Here is a 19053-nt window from a genome sequence, read left to right as displayed (position 1 = left end):
AGGCCTTCTCCTTCATCCCTTGTGGCTTTTTCAGGTCTGTGGTCTTTCCAGGAGCAAACAGAAGTGCAACAGCCTCACACAACATAAAGGGCATCTTGATACCTTACAAAGGCAAGATAACACATTTCACTCAAGATGCCTTAAAACCTGCACTGTTCATGTGGTTCAGGTTTGGCTTTGTTTGGGTTTGTTGTTTTTTTTTCCTTTCCTTCTCTACAGCTTTGATGTGATGCAAAGGAGGAATGACAGGATAGGGACATGGCAGAAGTGATTTCTACTCCTAGATAGGCACTGTCCTACCAGAAGGCTGCAATTGAATATATTCGCTGGCATTTTAGACCACTTTTTGTTGTTACTGAAGAACTCCTTCAATTAACTAGTAACCTTTTTTTTATTTTTTATTGCAGTGTTTAGCTGAAGAACACTACCTTTCAGATCCTCTTAGCTTAAAAGTGCCACCTTTCCCTCAGTTTTACACTGTAAATGTAAGCCCTAAATCTTACCTAGAAGATTACTTCTGTTATTTTGTTCATTGTAAATCTCTGAATTTTCTGCTATGTTTGTGAACACGTGTTTGAGTTTTGTGGTAGAGAGAGCAAGTGTCTGTATGATTACATGCTTTTAATTTTAAATTATGGGTAAAACTGTAGATCAATTGGAATAATCAGGGAACGTGTTACGGAAGAGTAGTAGCCTGTGAGCCAAAGGCCTTCACAAGAACCAGTTAAAAAGGGTTGTTTAGCCAAAATAGAGGAAAAACTGAATATTTGTGGCCAGCCCTTACATAACAATGGCACATGAAAACCAGCTGGAACATCCTTGCAAGGCATAAAGGAACATCCTGAAACTGGAAGAAAACTTATTTATATAACCCTGTGAAAGTGAGAATTAGAGAGGGAGAAGGCAGCAAATGATACAGAACAGAATTTACCCATTTATTAAAAATATGGTTGCAGTGTAGGCCCCGTGTGACTTCAGCAGAGGGGGCACCCATGCAGCTACACACTGTGACCTTAGGCAAGAGGAAGCAGCAATGGCTGGACACCAGACACGTTATGACAGAGCACAGCTGGTTTGGATAACACAGATTTTGCAAAGACAGTATCTCTGGCTGCAGCCAGGCTTTAGGAACAAGTTCTCTCTCATTTGCATAACTCCATCTGCATTTCCTGTGGCTCACCACCAGGCCTTGGGTCACAATCCCAACAGGATCCCAGAGCTCTCAACAAAACTGGCTCCAGCTTCCCTGTATAAAAACCTGCAAATCAATGAACAAAACCATGGTATAGTCCAAATATATATATATTTAGCAAGAGGGAAGTACCTTTGTCCCTAACCTCGTAATGTTCTTTTAGTGAAGTCAACAGTTTTGGGACAAAACCTTAACAGCATATTTAACTTAAAAAAAGAAAAAAAATAATCAAGCTCTTATTGCAGAATCTGTTCCAGCAGGCAGGCCAAGCCCACTGAGAGCACTAAGGCTGCACACCATTAGGCCAAAGTAGCTACAAGGTTGTACATAAACATCACATATGAAAAAATAAAGAGCTCCAACAGATAAGCACAGCAGGCTATCACTGTGTGTTAGACCCAATTTGAGATGTATTGCTGGGTTAATTCATACTGCAAAGTCTGAGGGAGCAAAGGAACAGAGAGCAGAAGGGCTGCAGCCAAAAGACAATGTGAAACAAGGTGAGACAGACTAAATGGTGAAACCAGTGAAGGGTATAGCAAAAACAGACAAAAGTGAAGATAACTGAAATAGGTTAAGGCAGATGTTTGTTCATTTTCCTTGTTTTATTATATTTATATATATAATATATATAATATATTTATATATATTACTAGTTTTGCATCATTATTTCTCTCTGAAGCAGTGAACACTAGAAAAAAAAATTTTTAAACTGAAAGTAACACTGCCATGACATCAGAGGATCTAAAGAGCTGGAGCCTTGAATAATCATCAAGTCTGCAATTAATAGTTGTGTTGCCTGTCAGGTGACAGGGTTGCAAAGGCCTTGCCCTCAGCTCCTGTAGGTGGAAGGGAGCAGCATTGCTGCCTGCCATGACTCCAGCACTGCCCAGGAAGAGCCCAACATCCTCAGACACATCCTGCTGCTGCTGGCCGAGTCAGAGGTGGTCGAAACATTTTCCACAAACCATTTGTATACTGACATGGATTCAACTATTTTGTGGATATGTATGAAATAACTTTTTTGCAAAAGTGCAATGCTTAAAATAGTCCATTTCGACCTCAATTTTTACTTTGAAATCCTAGTAGTGTGATTTTTCCTTTATACAAGACCAAACCCGTTATTCTTCTGGGAGAATAGCAAAGGACAAGATGGGTGAGTCATCTGAGTATTCCTTCAAAGGAAATGAACACTGAAACTTCAGAGTCTTACGTTAGAACTTTTTGTAGCCAGCCCATGACAAGCCTATATAAAAACAATGAAAAAGCATGGAGTATTGAGGATCAGGAAGAAACAAACTGATGCCTTCCTGTGCATTCAGATAACTCTGCTTCTTAGATTTCCTAAGATATTACTAACCTATTAAAATGTTTTCCCCAAGATTAATAATTTCAGATGTCAAACAAGTTCAGATCAGTTTTAACTGTTCTTTTTAATGAGAAGAGCAGAAGACATGGCCCTTGTTTTGTATTACTGGCCCAGCTCATAAGGTAAGTTGAATCTCAAAATGATTCATCATCTAAAAGATACTGTAGAGGAAAAGCATAAAGGTAATGGAAACACATTTCTATTATTCCAAAAATATTAACAGAACACAAGTCAGTACATTAGACAATTGACTGGCTTTGCTTGTATGCATGCAGGAATAAATGGACACATCCTTATTTCCTATCCCAAGGGGCAATTATTTCAGAGTCTGGTTTTGTGTATTAATAAAAAGCAAGATTCCATCATCTGGTAGCTAAAATATCTTACTATATACACACTGTATAAGCAGTTCAACAGCAGAAACAGAAGAAAAACCCTAAACTCTTGCATCACATTCTCTAAACGAGCTCCTACCATATCTAGCATTTTTTTCTGTGTATATATAATCAATAAAATATATTATCAGAATGGTATATTGTTTGTATATTTTTAGAAGCTCTGTGAGTCATCACATATCTGGTTATGCTTTTGTCTACAGATAATCCAAAACGTTTATGTCTCAAATGCTGCAATGAGTCTAACAAATGAAAAAACTTGAATTTCACACCTCTGAAGGAGACTGGATTGCAACTCAAAAACCAGTTTTCTCCCCACTTACCACCAACAGTCATTCCTTTCTTTGGCTTTTCCTTTCTTCTCCCTGCACACCTTCAGTATTTTGTTTTTACCCTTCAGAGAAAAAATAATGAAAACATAAAAGGAACTTATAAACAAAGTATAAAAAAAAAAGTAAATATTGCCTCTTCTCCATGTCTGTGGATGAAACACACACTGCCATGTTGTGAGCCAGTCTGGGCATCTCTGGCCCAGTGTCCCCATCCATAGTTCACCCTAGCCACATGCCTAGCAGATTAATCAGGTGCAGAAATGGCAAGGACAGAATAAAGCCCACGTTTGTGTTCCTTTTTCAGAAAGCACTGAAAAATATTTCTTTCAGAAAGGTTTGTTTGTCTGTTTTTCATCTGAGACACCAAATGCCACTGAAAGCCTCAGATCCTGTCCCACCACTACCACACAGATTACTTTGGGGACTCTTTGTGCAAAATGCTGTAAACTTCCTCTAATCAGTAAAATTGGGCTGAAACCAGATGGGAGACCTAACAAATTTCACATGCACATTTTGCAAGTATTTGTCAAAGTCAGATCCACTCTAAGACAAAGCTGGTAGGATGGTTATGACTTAGAGGAAGCCTCACAGTTTGTGTTTAAGTTGCCTATTAAATAGGCAACTAGCACCACAATGACATCTTGGGAAGAAAAAAAAAAGATTCTTGGAGATACATAATGTGTTTAATTGAAACCATAAGTTTTACTGGCAAACAGCTTCATATTTCTGTTCTGTTAATCTGAACAAAGTGCTGCAATTATGACTCAATACATAATGTCCTCTAGTGCTACTCACCCCACATTCCCAAAGTAGAGAAAGAAAACAAAACTGTTTTCAGTTAACAAAACATTCCATGCTTCTATCCAGAATACTTTTATTATATGGTTATCATACACATCAGAATTATATTTGGAACATTTACAAATATGTAAAGATAGTTCAGAACCTCCATTATTCACATACACACTCACACACTCATTTTGCATGTCTAGTCAGTTATCAGGTGAATGATGCACAAAATTATTGCTTTGTGAACATACACCTCAGATTAGATATAATCTTCAGTGGCAAGAATTGAGATATTAAAAAAGTCTTAAATACCCTGTATAACATACCTGTGCATAAACCTAAAGATATGTTTAGCTTACCCATTACCTTTGTAATACTTACCAAAATTAAAATTTGAAACCCATTTATAAAAAAAAAAAGTATTAAAAAGTTCACCATTATTTACAAATCCGATTAAATTACACATAAATAAATATTTACATTCAACACATTGTTTCCCTTAATACACATAAAGCCTCCCTGGAAATATTTTTTGGCCTTAATAGGCAAAAAAAAAAAAGTTATGTGCCTATTCTTTCAAGTTTCCCTCCCAATTTAAAAACAAGACAATATAAATATGTGAATAAAGCTGCAATATCCTTAGACACCAAAAATTAATTTTCTAAAAGCTTTTTCATTGAACTACTCCTTGTTAAAAAAATATCGAGATAATATTCACTGCAGCAAACCATTACTGCAGTTTTTAAAAGCCTGAATATTTCCATAAAAATAAGCATGTCAAATGCCATCAGATAGCATTTAAGTCTATCAGGATCTTAGTACTCTCCTATGATAATCTGAAAATAAAGGGGAAAGAAAAAAAAAAAGAAACCCACGGAATAATCTTACTATTTTTAAAGTTTATAAAAAAAATTAATGTACATAAATCTATATACCATTGTTTAATACTGCTTTATTGTTACTGTTGCTTTTAGAGAGAATAAAACCCTGAAATTGTTTCAGATAACAAATAGGCTTCCATCTAAAATCTGTATCTTAAAACTATACACGAAGAGGGTCTAGATACTTAGATGTGGAAAAGAAATCTAAATATATCTCTCTGTATATTTTCATCAAAACCCCTTTATAGCACCACTGTTACAGCAAAGGATTTCAATACACTTGTACCAAGTACTTATCTTCAGGTAATTGCTTCCACAGATAAGGGATACTGCAGCTTTTAGAAAGACTTGTCTGGTGGATCCAGGGGGAGTGAAGATCCTGAATCATTTTTTTACCTCCTCTCTTTAAAAAAATAAAACACAAGGGAATAATAATAATAAAAAAAAAAAATAAAGAGAACCCGAATCTCTACATTCCCCCCCGAGAAGAAGATCCCAGTTTGTGTTTAGGAGGGAAGAGTTAAAAGTCTGCTTTCTCTCCTTTTACTTCCTGTGCTTATCCATTTTATCAATGGTTTTGTTGGTTTCTGCAGGGCTCTGGTCGCCAGCGTTCATGTATGTTTTGTCTGCTATTTTTAATGCTTCATTTAGGTAGTTCTGGACGGATGTCATGGCAGCACAGATGGCAGCACTCCCAAAGCCATGTGTGATCAGGCTAAAATGAGTCAAACAGCCCTGGATGCCAGGGTCCAAGATGGGACTAGGTCTTGTGTTTCCAAGAGGAGTTCTGTCCTGAGTGAGGAGGTCTGTGAATTCCTTACAAATCTGCCTGCAAGACACAAATTGTTCACACTTTACACCGTATTCAGAATTTATGCAAAATAAAAAAATAACAGAGAAAGTCTGCATCAGCTGTTAGGCAGTTCTGCAGGAATCCATCAGCAGCAATGCCATTGATTAAAGCCTACTTATTAGCACCAGATTCTGATGAATCTTCTGTTTTATCTGTCACAAACACACATACACACTCTGCAAAATAATCTCTCCAACTCTGGTGTCTGTCTGGCTTCAAATCATTTGCTCTAGATTTGAAGGAGGGAGTGGGAATTCAGGGCTAGTTTCTATGAGAATTTCCACAGCTGCAGTTAAGTCATTTAGAAAGACTAAAGCAGATGAATAGGAGATTCAATTTAGTTGTGCATATTATGGGTATGTGCCCTGTTTAAGAGAGAAGAGAGACCTGAGCCCTGATCCTGCAAACACTAACACATATGCCTGGCAAAACATGAATGGTTAATAATGCTCAAGCATATGTTGTTTGCTGCTTGTAAATCTGTCCCCATGACAGGATTTCACAGGAGCTGAGCAATCGTAACAGAATTACCACTTTATCAGAATTTCTCAATCACAAATGTCTTCCAAAAGATGATTGTTATCAGTGCCAATAACAATACTAGTAACCAAAATACTGAGGAGTGGAAGGAATAGTATGCTCAGTAAAAAGCATAAGGTTTAAGCTATAGGAAACAGAGAGACTGTATTTATAAATTTCTAAGAGATGTATTCTTTTAAAAGTGGTTCTCTTTTTCAGGAGGACTGGATTTAATTCAGCAGCAGCAGGAGTGTTTTGCGTGCCTGAGCTGAGCTCAAAGTCAGGGCACCTCTTCTCAGCAGTTTAAGCAGGCTTTTCTCAGACCCTCTGCAGAGCCAGGGTGCTTTCCAAAGCAAGGAATTATGTGGACCCCAAATCAGAAAACATGTCGGACTAGAGCAGATAATGAAGTCAAGGCTTTCTTAAACCTCAGCCTGGGAAGGCTGGGGCAGGGGAAGGGGGAGAGTGAGCAGTCACTAGTTTAAGGTTGAATATAGGTGTAACTTGACACAGGTATTTCCTAGCAGAGACCTGTTCAGTACGTGTTTTATTTACAGGTACAAGTGTCCACAGAACAGCCATAACAAAGCTTCTCTCTCCTTTACCCTTCCTTCCCTGTGTATCAAGCTTTGAAACAGGAATTTAATTAAGCACAGGGACTTTTCACGTTTATCAAAGGTTGGCTTTCACTAAACTACAAGATCTTCAGCTACAACTGTGAAAAGGGACTACCCGCAGAACCCATGGGGAAACTTGTGCTGCAATTGCCAAAGGCAGTTACAGGGACATAGTTGCCAAGCTGCCCTTGCACCCAGCATGCCTGACAGCAGCTCTCCTTGGAGATGCCCCTCTGGGCTGCACCTACACAAAGGTAGGTGAGCCTGATCCCAGTCCCAGACACTGGTTCACATTCCCAGGCCACACCTGCTCTCCAGGTTGGTCCTCAACGCTGTCAGACCTAAGGACATCTTTTCCTTAGAGATACAGCTGTCTCCAAATAGGAGTTTTTCTGAAGTTTTTACTACGGTTAAAATGAATATAACTGGCTCAAACTGCTTTAGTTATTGTACAGGATTATTGTTATTATTAGTATTGGTTAAGACTAAAATAACTACTGCCATAGTTGAATTCAAACCAAACCAAAATAAAAAATTGCTTAATCTCCCCGATTAAAATTACATATAAAAATGTACCAAACTGTCCCCAGCCACAGATACTCAGTCAGCAAAAGCATCTCTCAAAAAGAACGGGGAAAAAAAAAAAACACAACACACAACTCCAAGCCCAAAACTTACTTTGCAGCAAGAAGCATATTCTTCCTGTTTGCCATTTCATTGCGGCCCATGTGTGGTCTTGTTAAATACTCAGCCACTGCTTTGGAGGGAAATTCTGTCTCACATACATAACCGAAGTCACGAGCAAGATGTACAGCTTCACCTGGCGTGGGTAAAAGGGAATGCTCATTAAATGTAGTAACATCTATTCATTATCAAGAAATCAGGGAAATAAACGTGCTGTGAATTTTTGAAGTTTATTCCACTGCTGTGTTACCTCTATACCACTCATTGCCATTTTCTAATTAAATAGATTAGGGTTCCTTTCTAAATTTGCAACAAGAGAGACCCTACACAGTGACTGCCAAAAAAATTATCTTGCCTTTATACTAGAAAAACTCCCATCTCTATCCAGATTAACTGGAGCAAAGACTAGAATTAGGTCTAGCTCAGGTTCCCCACCGATATTTAAAAAACCTGGCAACTAAATTCTACTCATACAATAAAGGGCATCTTAGTTTAGTATATTCTCTAAATACTTTCCTTCTAATAAGAATTTTCATACAGAAAATAAAACAGTAAAGTGTACAACTAGGCCACTTTTTAAAATTAAGGCAATTTAATCAGGCTTTAAAAAAATGGATTGGCATGATCAGCGCATTACTTGTCAGGTACAGGTGGTGCACGTGCACACACCATCTCTCTTAAACCCAACTTCTAAAAGAGGTTTTAAATGGAAGTTGCTGTATTATTTGAGCTGATGTAGAAGTGAAATGGCAATAAAGTATTGTCAGATCACTTTTCACTTCTCAATTGCTGCTTCCATTCCTATTAAATTATACTACTACCAGGAGCTGCTTTAAATAGAACCACAAAACATAACCCCACACATACATACAATACATATATATCACACACACACCTTTTAAGTCAGCTTAACTGACAGAGGGTCCACACAACATGTTACAGATTAAAGGGGCTCCAGTTTCCTATCAGGAAGTCAAAAGCTATAAATCTCACTTTATATGCTTGTTTATTAGAAAAGCTTCTGAGGATACCGCTGAGGTAGGGCCAGTCATTGGAGTCTGCTGCCCCAGACTTTAACCCAAACCCAACATAACGTGGCAAGTTCCATCCCTTTTGCCTTCTCTGCCTGTCCCTGCACACACCCTTACAGAACTGAAACCTGGCCCACTCAAGAGACACAGAGAGGACAAACACACATTTTTAACATCTTGGCACGTTACTGCATCCCTGCCAGCATCCCTGCCATGCAGCCATGTGAGGAAGAGGAGCTATTAGCAGGGTTTGTGCCAGCAGAGCTTTGAGGCCAATGGCTTAGAGGAGATTTGAAGGGAGAAGGAGGGGAGAGGAGGCCCCCCCAAAGGCAACACAGCATTGAGTTGCTGAGATGTTCCCCTCAAGTTCACTTTACAAGAAACAAAACCTCTCTATTACGTTCATTGACTTTCTAGCCTTTCCATGCTCTGCCTAGAGGACAAGAGCTGTGCACGAGGGGGGATGAAAAAAGTTTATTTTGAAGACATGTTCAAGACTGACCTTCCACCAAAGATGTCAACAGTGTCACATTTGCAGCTTTCCTTCTACCAGCAGGAAGATTCAAGCCAATTTTATCCAGTTTTTCCCTTAATGATCTGCCACCATTTTTAGATTTGGCCCTGTAATAAAGAGGGGGGGAAAGGGGAAGAAGAAAAAAAAAAAAGAAAAAAAAGGCTTATTTATCTTCAGGGAACTCTTATTTTTAAAGATGAAAAATTCCAGTTACTGACATTCAATAGAGTTCTAGGAGGGGGGGGAGGGGGGGGTGTGGAAGATAAAAAACAGGCTCTTTTTAAGTGACCTACTTTTTAAATGCTCTACTACAAACCAGCCAGGATGAAATACAGCAGAGGTCAAAATCATGTTTTAAACTGCACTGTTGAAACAAACAGCTGTAGAACAATCAAACATCATATTTAAGTGTATGCAAAACAGGACATAGTGTCCTTGTAATGATTAATCAAGATTTAATAAAAAATCATTCCATGGCCAGACAGTTTGTCACAGGAGTAAGAAAGCTCCATGAACCCTATTTGAGACAAAAATCCAGCCTTAAACAGAAAATGAGAATTGCTGTCAGAGCTGTTAATAGCACTTCTCCAGAAGTAGCAGAAGTGCAAAGAAGTTTTATTTCCAAAACCTATTAGGATTCAGTGTTGTTGGGCTTCTTAAAAATCAGAAATTTGCTAAAAGGCTTCCTTAGCTCCTCATTATGCAAACCTGGCTGCTCACACACACAGGCACGGGGTGGGAGGAAGAAAGAAAGATCACAAAAATCAGACGGTGGGGATGGTGGTTCAGGGAGTTGCAGCCTACCTTCTGAGAACTCCTCCTAGCAAAGAGGCATTGAGACACTCGGGGGGCGAGAGCCGCCTCTGCACCTCTGCTACTGTCACTTTGTATTTCGATGTGGAGCTGAGGAGGGAAAGTCTCCCCGGAACCGAACAGAATACTTCATTGGGGTTTATGACCACTCCAATTAATCCATCTTTTTGGCAGGGGAGACTCAAAGCACTATTTTTCGTTAAGGAAATGGGACCTGTGGGAGGAGGGAAAGCAGGTATTTAATGAAAGGGAAAAATAAATAGGAAGTGGCAAGTGAATTCCCTTTCTACAAAAAAACCACCAGGAGACAGGATTTCGTATTGAATTAACTGCTCGCACTGCTGACCCCCGTCCCCAGCATCTACCTGCAGCACAGAGCTTTGCTGCAACCTTTGGGTCCCCACTAGTCCTGAATAGCTATAATTTTACCACACTACATTTCAAGAAGGTGCCAAACACGACCGGAAATACTTTAAAAATACACACATAAAGACCATCTCTGAATCAACGAGTTCGTAAATCCATGGTTACGAAAAGTCCGATACAACTACTGACTCCAAATTAGCGTCCTGCAGTTACTGCCAAATACCCGAGCCGGTTCCTGCTCAGGTTCCTCTCAGTTCCTGCTAGGGATCAACTCCCACCTCGCACACGCAGATTTAAGAAAGCGCCTTTGGAACTTAACCTCAACAAATTCATGACAGTACGACAGAAAGAGGGATAGACCGCAGAAGAAAACTGAAAGTAAAACATTGCTCGTAAATAGCTTCAACCTTTAGGTGAGTAGGGACAACAAAGGCTTTGCAAGGAGCAAACCGCAGCGCCAGCTTCTCCATTTCCTGCGAACCCACCCAGTTAACCCCCGCTGGTTGTGCTGCTGGCTCCCAGCACCGATCGGAAAGGGTTAAAGAGCCGAGGTCGGCCTCGCTCCCCGGAGGGGGAAAGATTTTTCACTGGTGCATCTGACAGCGAAATTATTCTCCCATGAGCCAGGCGCAGCAATCAGCGCTCTGACAAACACTTCTGCTTTCCCTCAGTTAGGTATTTGTTTGAAGTCTTCAGAGGAAACTTCCCCGGATTTTATTTTTTTTCTTTCCTTTTAAGCACAAATTTGTTTTAAAACAAAAGCAGGGGAAAAAACCCTAAATTACTGTAAATTGAGTCAATACGTCTTTCTCCCTCCTTAAAACCTCAGCTAGAAAACTAGTTCAATTAAGATAAAGCCGAACAGGCTTATGCCAGTGAACTCATTACCTTAAAGTCTTGTGAAGAAGCTGAAGGGGTACGGGGAGGCGAACAAAAAACAACACAACAACAAACCACCACAAAAAAAAACCCACCCAAAGTGCTAACAACGACAAAAGCCCCGTGTCACTTTATGCACATGTATCCCAAGGCTGCATTAAATTCAGTCCAAGGTTCTGGTTTCGATTAAAGCCACACACACGAGCCGGGCAGGGATGGCCGGTGTCCCCCCGAGGGCTCTCACCACCCGGGCTCGCTGCCGCCGCCAGAGCGGGGCAGCCCCAGGGGTTTGTCCCGGCTGCCACCTCCTTCGGATGGCGTTAGAAGAATCCAGCGACGGAGACAACACAATAAACCCCCTCCGCCCGCCCGATCCGAAGGCGTCAATCTACCGGTGCGTCATTAAACTTTAACTATTGACAAGGGAAAGTCACCTGCAGTGCCATCTTACTGACCTTTTCTAATGACTGTCTGGTCATGCATTAATAAGTGTTGATCTTCCACGTTCTGGAAAGAGAAAGGGGAGAAAGTTTTGCACCTTGAAATGAGAGAGAAGGAGCTTTGGGGAAACCCGCCCCACGCCTCCCCATTTTAAGGACAGAAAGAGAGAAAAGGCGGGTTTCGCTCCAAAGAAGGGGAGTGGGGTCAAGTGAAGCTGGAATGTGCAGCAGGGGTCGGTGCCTGGCTCCGCAGCGGAGCGCTCGGGCATCTCTGCCAGCCGGGGAGCGGCTGTGCCCCCCGTCTCCCACGATGAGCTTACCTGCACCTCCTCCATCTGATGGGCCATGTCGTGCAGGCCCAGGTTATCAGCAAGCGCAGAGGCGTCCAGCCCGTGCCCATGGGGCAGGAGGAGCTCGGAGCGTCGGTACGTTTCCCTGCGGCCGCCGGCGGAGCCGCTCTCCAGCGCCGAGAGGTGGGGGACGAGGCCGGGGCGGCTGTGGGGGGCGAGGCCGGCCGGGTCCTGGCTCTGCCGGTTGGGCCAGGCGCTCTGCTGCTGGCTGGGGGGCGGCGGCGGCGGCTGGTGCAGAGGGTTGATGGAGAAGGGGTCCCCGAGGTGGGAGTAGGGATCGCTGGACTGGGAGTAAGGCAGCGGCTGGTAGGGGGGTGGGAAGTAGGGGGGCTGGAAGTCAGAGGCGCCCGAGTGGGAGAGCGGAGGAGCCGGGCTGTACAGGTGCTGGCTGACCGCCGAGAGGTGGGGGAGCCGTGGGTTCCCGTTGCTGCTCCCATCGTGCCGGTCCTGGAAAGCACAGAGGGGTAGGGGAGAAGGGAGGCAGCCGTCAGCGGGGGGCTGTCGGGCGGCGGGGGCACCCCAGGCCTGGGGAGCACTTGCCGCTCTGCTCCTGCCCAGGAACTGTGCTTTCTTAGACACTTCTCGTAGGAAATCAGCCCCGCTCCCAGGGAAGGGATTACAAGCTCGTTCTCACTACCCTCCTCATCAGGAGTACAACAGACTATATACACCCCGCGCTTGTGCAAGCCGTTGCAAGAATCATTACAATGAGAGAAAAAAATCCAATCGGCGACGCAGCCCGATATTCGACGTCCTGCTCCGGCTAGGGAGGAGACTCCGACGCCGGGGGCTGTGGACCCACTGCCCTTCGAGACCAGGGTCGTGGGCAGAAAGAAGGACAGGGGACCCCGGCTCCCCGTCCCTGCTTCCCACCCCCCCGGGAGCCGCTCGGGGCACAAGCTCTGAGCTCTGGCCCGGCGGCTGCTGGCGCGGCAGGAAAGGACGGAGTTTCTCTCTCCAGACGTCCCATCTCTGAGATTCTCCCCCGATTTCAAGTCTCAGCAGTCACAGCTTAAATGTCTACGTTGAGCTGATCCAGGGATTTAGCAGCTCTTGGCTTCACGGTCATTAAAATAACAGGGCTAGTTAATAAGAGGTGAATGGGGTCTCAATGGAGCGTGAAGCGGGGACTGCAGCTAATCTGCAGGAGCCAGGCAGGCAGAGCCAGGCAGGCAGAGCCAGGCAGGCAGACCGCGACCAATGGAACCAGGCCGGGGGGAGGGCGCCGGGACCGGGGACACGGCCGCTTTCAGAGAGAACAAAACTCGGGAGCAGCTCCCGCGGAGTAAGGGAACGTGGAAAGGAAGGGGGGGCAACCACCGCCTGGCCCATCAACACAGCGGTTGCTACCTGCCGGCTGGCTCCCCGCAGCTCCCAGCCCTCTCCCGTCCGCAGCGGGGCCTCGCAGCCCGGCCGGGGCACCGGGACCGCGTTCCTGCCTCTGCCCCTGGCCCCGGCTGGTTCTTCTCCCACCCGCTCCGGAGGGTGAGACCCGGTTCCCGAACGGCGAAGTCCCACCGGCCGGGGGGGGGACGCGGGGTGCGGGCTCGTTTCTGCCAGCCGGGGCACTCGCCGCGTATTATATCAGCACTTAAAAGGCTCGGGTGGAGGGGAGGAAAATTATTTAAAAAAAAAAAGTGAAAATTTTGCGTCTGCAAAGAAATAAAAATAATAAAAAATACACAAACCCAGGATCTTCGGGAAGGGACAAATCCCGCCCGGCGAGGAGGCAGGAGAGCCGGGCGCCGGCTGGAAGCGAGTGGAGAGGGAGGGCAGCGCGACTTGGGGGGCTGCGGAGCTCCGCACTGCCCCACGCCCGACCCCCCTTCCCCACTCCCGTTCCCTCCCCGTGCTTCTCACCTCGCAGTCCTCTTCATACTTGACATTATCTGCTAGTTTCCACAACATGGCGTCCAGCGTCCAAACCAGGTATGTGGTGCCGAAAACAGACGAGAGCTCAGCCCCCCCCCACAGGCGGTAAATCCACGTCGGCGCTGGGGAAGAGGAGCTGCCCCCCGGACGGAGCTCAGTTGGCAGGCATGAAGGCAGCTGACGGACTAAACCTCCGCACTAGTGGTCACTCGGGTTTTTTTCCCTGCCCAGACGCCCTTAATGGCAATAGGATTATCATAACTCCTCCCCAGGGATGGCTTGGGAGCCGCGGCCGCCAGCCACTCAGGAGGGAGCGCGCAGCCTCTAGCCACTCCTTCCGCGCTCCGCTCCGCGCCCGCGGAGGGGTGGGGAAGCAGCACAGAGCCGGAACCCCCCCTCAGCGCCCCCGGAGAACTCAGGGTGCGGGGGGGCAACCCCAGCCCTCGGGAAAGGGGTCACGCGTGGGCATTCCCCCCCGCACCCACGCTGCAAAGAGGCTGCCCCAAAAAGTCCCCCCACGTGTTTAGGTTGGTGGGGTTTTTTTTTTGTTTTTGGGGGGAGCACCCGACACTGCCCTTCCCCTCCATGCGCGGAAGGACTTTGCTTAAATCCACGCGGAGAGCCGCGCTGCCGTTGCCCCTACACCCGGCGGCTTCTGGGCGAAAGAAACTCGGAAAAAGTCCTCCTTGCAAAAAACAGAAAATTCGATCGCCAGCCTGAATTCAATTTGCATAATTGTCAAGAGTTTGAATTACTGATTACAACTTGTAAGCTACCAATGTTTAAGGTATAATTTACTTAATTATCCGACAAGATTATGGCAGTTGTGTTGAATCCCTGGTAGGTAAAGCAGCACTGATTCAGCGCCTCCGATTCGAGGCTCTGAGAATTGTGCCACCGGTTCCTCGCATCATTTTATTTATTCTCCCTCCCCCCTCCCCCATTTTTTTAAACGAAAATCCCGCCTGTCTCGTCTTTTCGCGCAAACCTGGGGCTGGGGAAGCAGGTGGGAGGTGAGACAGGCATTTTCGGACGCCGTGAGCACACTTTCATCTAAGGTTAGAAAATACTTCCCTACTAAATTGCTACCTTTCTGCAGCCATTTGATCTATGCAGTTATGTGTGTCAGACAAAATGAACATCGTTTTCAAAAGCAACGACTTCTCCCAGTGTTTTAAGGTGCATCCGGATCACTGCTCATTTACATGAGAGGAGCAAGTGTTTGTTTATTGTGGCAGGGACAAAAGATGACCCTGGACAGTGCTGCTGCGGAGATCTCGGCTATCAGTGCCCGGGGACCAGCAGCCTCAGAGCTATTATTAAAGGCCCGAGCTAGACCCACGTCTCGAAATTTAAACCAGTTTATACTTCCCTCACTTTTTTTCCCTAAGGATGGGGAAAGAAAAAAAACAACAATAATAATTAAACAAAAAAAAAGCCAAACAAAAAAAAACACCACAGAAAACCCCATACGATTAAACGTGTGATCTAAAAATAAAACCGAGGAGCACGGGGGTGCTCAAAGTAACTGTTGGAGGTGTTATCTGCCTTATCTAGCACGCAGGTGCTGATTTGCAGCAGTTGCATTAAGCCCATCATCAGCAGGGACTCCGCATTATCATTTTTGGTGGAGTCTTTATTTATTTTTTTTAAACGACGGTGTTTTTCTTCCAGGGATGTTTCTTTGAAATGCAGTTCGCGACGATTATTAGCGAGTGTGCTTGCGCTGCTCCTGGCGTCATTAAGACTAGGAATCTAAATAATAAAAGACAGGGGGAGCTTAAAGTTCATTTGTATTAAAGGGACAAGATGGATTTAGAAAGAAACGAGGAAGGGAACCGTCGGAGCTTCCCAGGTTTGGGATTAGCTCGTCTTCCTTCCAGAGAACCTGTATTGTAGCAACGTTAGTAATTTTTATCATAAACTCAGAAGTCAGATTTTCTGTCTGCTCAAAATGTCACACTGAGTGGCGACAGTAATTTTCTCATTTTTTAGAACTGTAGAGGTTTGAACACCTTCTTTTTATTTCTTTTGGTGACCAAAATCACGAATAATTCAGCTTATTATTTGTTGTGTGTATATAAACTGTATTTATAAATAGAGGCACAGAAGAGTATGAGGGATTTATTAAAAATTGCCTAAACAGGGCGAGCAAAATAAGTACTTGGCTTCCTAGAAAACAAACCGAGAAAGCAGAGAAAAGGCTAAATACGGGGAAGTTTGGGACAAACTTTACCGCACATCCACTTGCTCCTCGGTCTCTGCTCGCAGCTGCCAGGGACGGGCACAGGGGTCCGGCCTCCCCGGGGAGCAAACAGCAGGCAGGGCAAGGCAGGGGGAGGCACTGCCTGCCCCCCTGGGGGGGCCGGGAGCGGGTCCCTCCGCGCAGGTGATGCCGCCCCCGGGACAGAGCGAGGCTCCTGCCCTGGGGGCAGGATGCTTTGATTAAGTAAACAGCTCGACGTCTGGGCAGCTGGGAGGGTCGGGCTTTTTTATTATTATTATTATTATTATTTTGGGGGGGGTGGGTAGGATATAACGCTTTTTTTGGGACTCCCCCTCTCCGAAGCGTGGCTTTCCGCAATCCTGTCCGCTTTTGCGCAAACCATCAGAGAAGCGGGGGCCACCTGCAAATCACACCCGCGGCTGTGCCCTCCCGTGCCCGGCCAAACTCTCCCTTTCCAGGGAACTCCCGGGCACAGAAAGGCGCGGGCAGCCAGGGCTGCTGGAAGGACACGGTACCTCCCTGGACACTCCCTTTGAGACACGGGTCAAAGCTGTGCAGGAATCGAGGAGCAGCCAGGGAGGTGGCTCCTGACAGGTGGCAGGTTTATTTACTTATTATTAAAAAATAATAATAATTTTTAAAAAGCTCTTATTTTAGGGATATCCCGTTTCCAAGGAGAAGTGGTTTATTGCTTCCTGGGGGTTTAGTTCCCCCGCACACCTCTCTTTATGAGGATCCAGTTTCCCATGGGGGACCATAAAGCACCCCAGGTGTGAACACGCTCTCGGGAGAGGAGCCAAAGCCCACTGCCGAGCCTCTGTCCCAGTCGGTAGTTTTCCTATTTGGCATCAATTAAAAGGGAGCGTGGGGATGCTAATTAGTTACATCCCTCTTCCTCTAAAAATTATTTAAACATGCATGTATCTGTATCATTAATGAGACTGCAGCAACCTGTCCGGATTGTCGCCTCAGCTCCTGCAGAGCTTTACAAAGGCAGCTACTGCCCCGCGGCCCCGGGAGACTTTCAGTGTCACTTCCACACCGAGTCAGTCCGCGGGGAGGGGCAGAAAGCGGGGTGGGTGTGTGTGTCCTCGCCCCACGCAGCGGAGCCCACCCGGGCTGCTCTAGCCCGGAGCGGCAGGACCCGCTTCCCCAAGCCCAAAGCCGGGGGGGCAGAGCCGACCCCCGCCCCGGCAGGGCTGTGGGGGGTTTCTGCTCAGGCGGGACGGTTCACGGGGGCTGGGGAGGGGGATTCTTGAGGGGGGGGGGGGGACAAGTGCAGAAGTACGTACTTGCCAGTCGATCCTCCCCAGCAGAGCCATGGACGTGCGGCAGCTGCCTCCGTGGTGGAGCCGCGGGCACCTGGGCGCGGAGCTGCGCGCCTGCGCATCTTATCCGCGACCACCCCCCAAGGCTGTCCCACTTTCCCAAAGCCTGGCCGCGGCAGCCCCTCAGCCCCGGGAGGGAGACGAAGAGCCGGTGCCTCTGCGGGGTTTGCTCTCCGTGGCTGCCTCGCACAGTCGTTCCCCGCTGCTGGACGGATCCGGCCAAGCCGGGACGTTTGAAGGAGTTTTTTGCCGCTTATCCGCCGTTCCTCCTCCTTTTACGGCGCCCCGGGGGATGGGAGTGTGTGCGTGTGTGTGTTTCCCTGTGGCTGCTCGCACCGGGAGCATCCCTGACCGACGGGAGCCTCTTCCTCGCCCTCTCCCGCTCCCCGGGGGGCGCCGCGGCCGTTCGGGAAGCGCTGGCTCAATTTTACGGCCCCAGCGGCTGCCTGGGCTGCTCCACCTCCCCTGGGGCTCCTGCATCCCCAGGGGCTGGCAGCGTCGGATTCCAGCAGGGCTCTGGCCACCCACACTAGTATTACACCAGTATCTGAGGTGCTGTGGTAAAGCCGGAGCCCCTCCGGGGGTTTGTGCGTGTGCCGGCCCCCAGCCGCGCCCGTCCCCCCAGCCGCGGTTTGCCCCTCAGCAGAGAAAGCGAAGCTGATGGTGAGCGGAGAGACCACCGAACCCTCATCTCCTACTCAGCTGTTTGCTTCAGCTCCCAGCCCCTGCTTCTGCAGGAAACGAGAAGAAAGCGTGCCCACGCCGCGGCTGGTTTTTTTTCCCCAACCTATTAATTTACTTAATAAACACGATTCCAGCTATGTTTTCTTCCTGCTCGTTCCCGATACTGCTGGAGGAGCAGAGTCCCCTGGCCAGAGTGTGCTGTGAGCCTGCAGCGCAGAGGATGTGTTAAGCAATTCAGCGGCAGAAGTGACAGAGTTGGACACCAGGCACTTTGGGGCCCCAGGTTAGATGCTGCGTGGCATGTGGCAGAGGTTCAGCAGCAAGGCACAGCTGCCTCGGGCTCCTGCAGGACGTTTCTCTGGCTTTTGTACATAAGAAGTTTTGTCGAGCTGGATGGTTTAGCGGCAGCAGACGAGACACCTGCGAGGGAGGGAGCTCATGCAAGCCTGCCTGCAGCCACAGCATGGGACAGGGCTGAGGAAGACCCAAATTCCCAGCCTGTCCGTGACCTTGAGGCAGCAAATGACCCAAAACATGACTGCAGCTACATCTACCTTGGTCTCTTAATTCATAAAACAAGGACAATGATCCCAGTACTGGTGAGAGCTGGATTCTTATCAGGTGGGACTAAAGGAAAACTGGGAGCCATGGTCCCCAAGACCTTGCATCTTTGCCCAGTGATCATGAGGTACCTCCCTAGGGCTCTGACATTTTGCCTGCATTGGTGTGATCACTCCGTTCTGGAGAGATGCTCTGATTTTATTTTTTTTTTTATTCCCTCCATTTTATGTCCATTAGGAACAGCAGTGGCATAAGCTTCATTGCTGTTAGCCAGAGTGTTGCTCCAGAGGATGCTGTTGCTGGACTGTGTGTAATTGAACTCAGTTCGTTAGTGCAGGAAGCAGACTCCACATAAAA

The 19053-nt window shown here is 46.4% G+C and overlaps 1 protein-coding gene across 2 annotated transcripts; it reads right to left on the bottom strand.

The window, feature by feature from the left end:
* Positions 1–5501: 5501 nt before the first annotated feature.
* On the bottom strand, positions 5502–17445 carry TFAP2C (transcription factor AP-2 gamma). Of its 2 annotated transcripts, none has more exons than XM_051633385.1 (7): positions 17416–17445; positions 11995–12471; positions 11690–11741; positions 9981–10203; positions 9165–9283; positions 7626–7767; positions 5502–5787 (listed from the first exon to the last, which is right to left on the bottom strand). In XM_051633385.1, the coding sequence occupies exons 1-7, from the start codon at positions 17443–17445 to the stop codon at positions 5502–5504; spliced, it is 1329 nt and encodes a 442-aa protein (XP_051489345.1). The 2 variants fall into 2 exon arrangements, with proteins under 2 accessions (XP_051489345.1, XP_051489344.1); XM_051633384.1 differs by lacking the exon at positions 17416–17445 and adding an exon at positions 13885–13932.
* Positions 17446–19053: the final 1608 nt, after the last annotated feature.

The sequence above is a fragment of the Apus apus genome, chromosome 15 (genome assembly GCF_020740795.1).
Source record: "Apus apus isolate bApuApu2 chromosome 15, bApuApu2.pri.cur, whole genome shotgun sequence".
Classification (NCBI taxonomy): Eukaryota; Metazoa; Chordata; class Aves; order Apodiformes; family Apodidae; genus Apus; species Apus apus.
This window is presented reverse-complemented; position numbering and strand designations above follow the sequence as displayed.

Bases quoted from the DNA above. Each gene is read 5' to 3' on its own strand.
- TFAP2C (XM_051633384.1), bottom strand. From the start codon at position 13,932: ATGTTGTGGAAACTAGCAGATAATGTCAAGTATGAAGAGGACTGCGAG. The intron at 11,742-11,994 runs GTAAGCTCATCG...TTCTCTTTCCAG, and splicing joins ATCAGATGGAGGAGGTGCAG to AACGTGGAAGATCAACACTT. The intron at 9,284-9,980 runs GTAGGCTGCAAC...TCTTTATTACAG, and splicing joins CTAGGAGGAGTTCTCAGAAG to GGCCAAATCTAAAAATGGTG.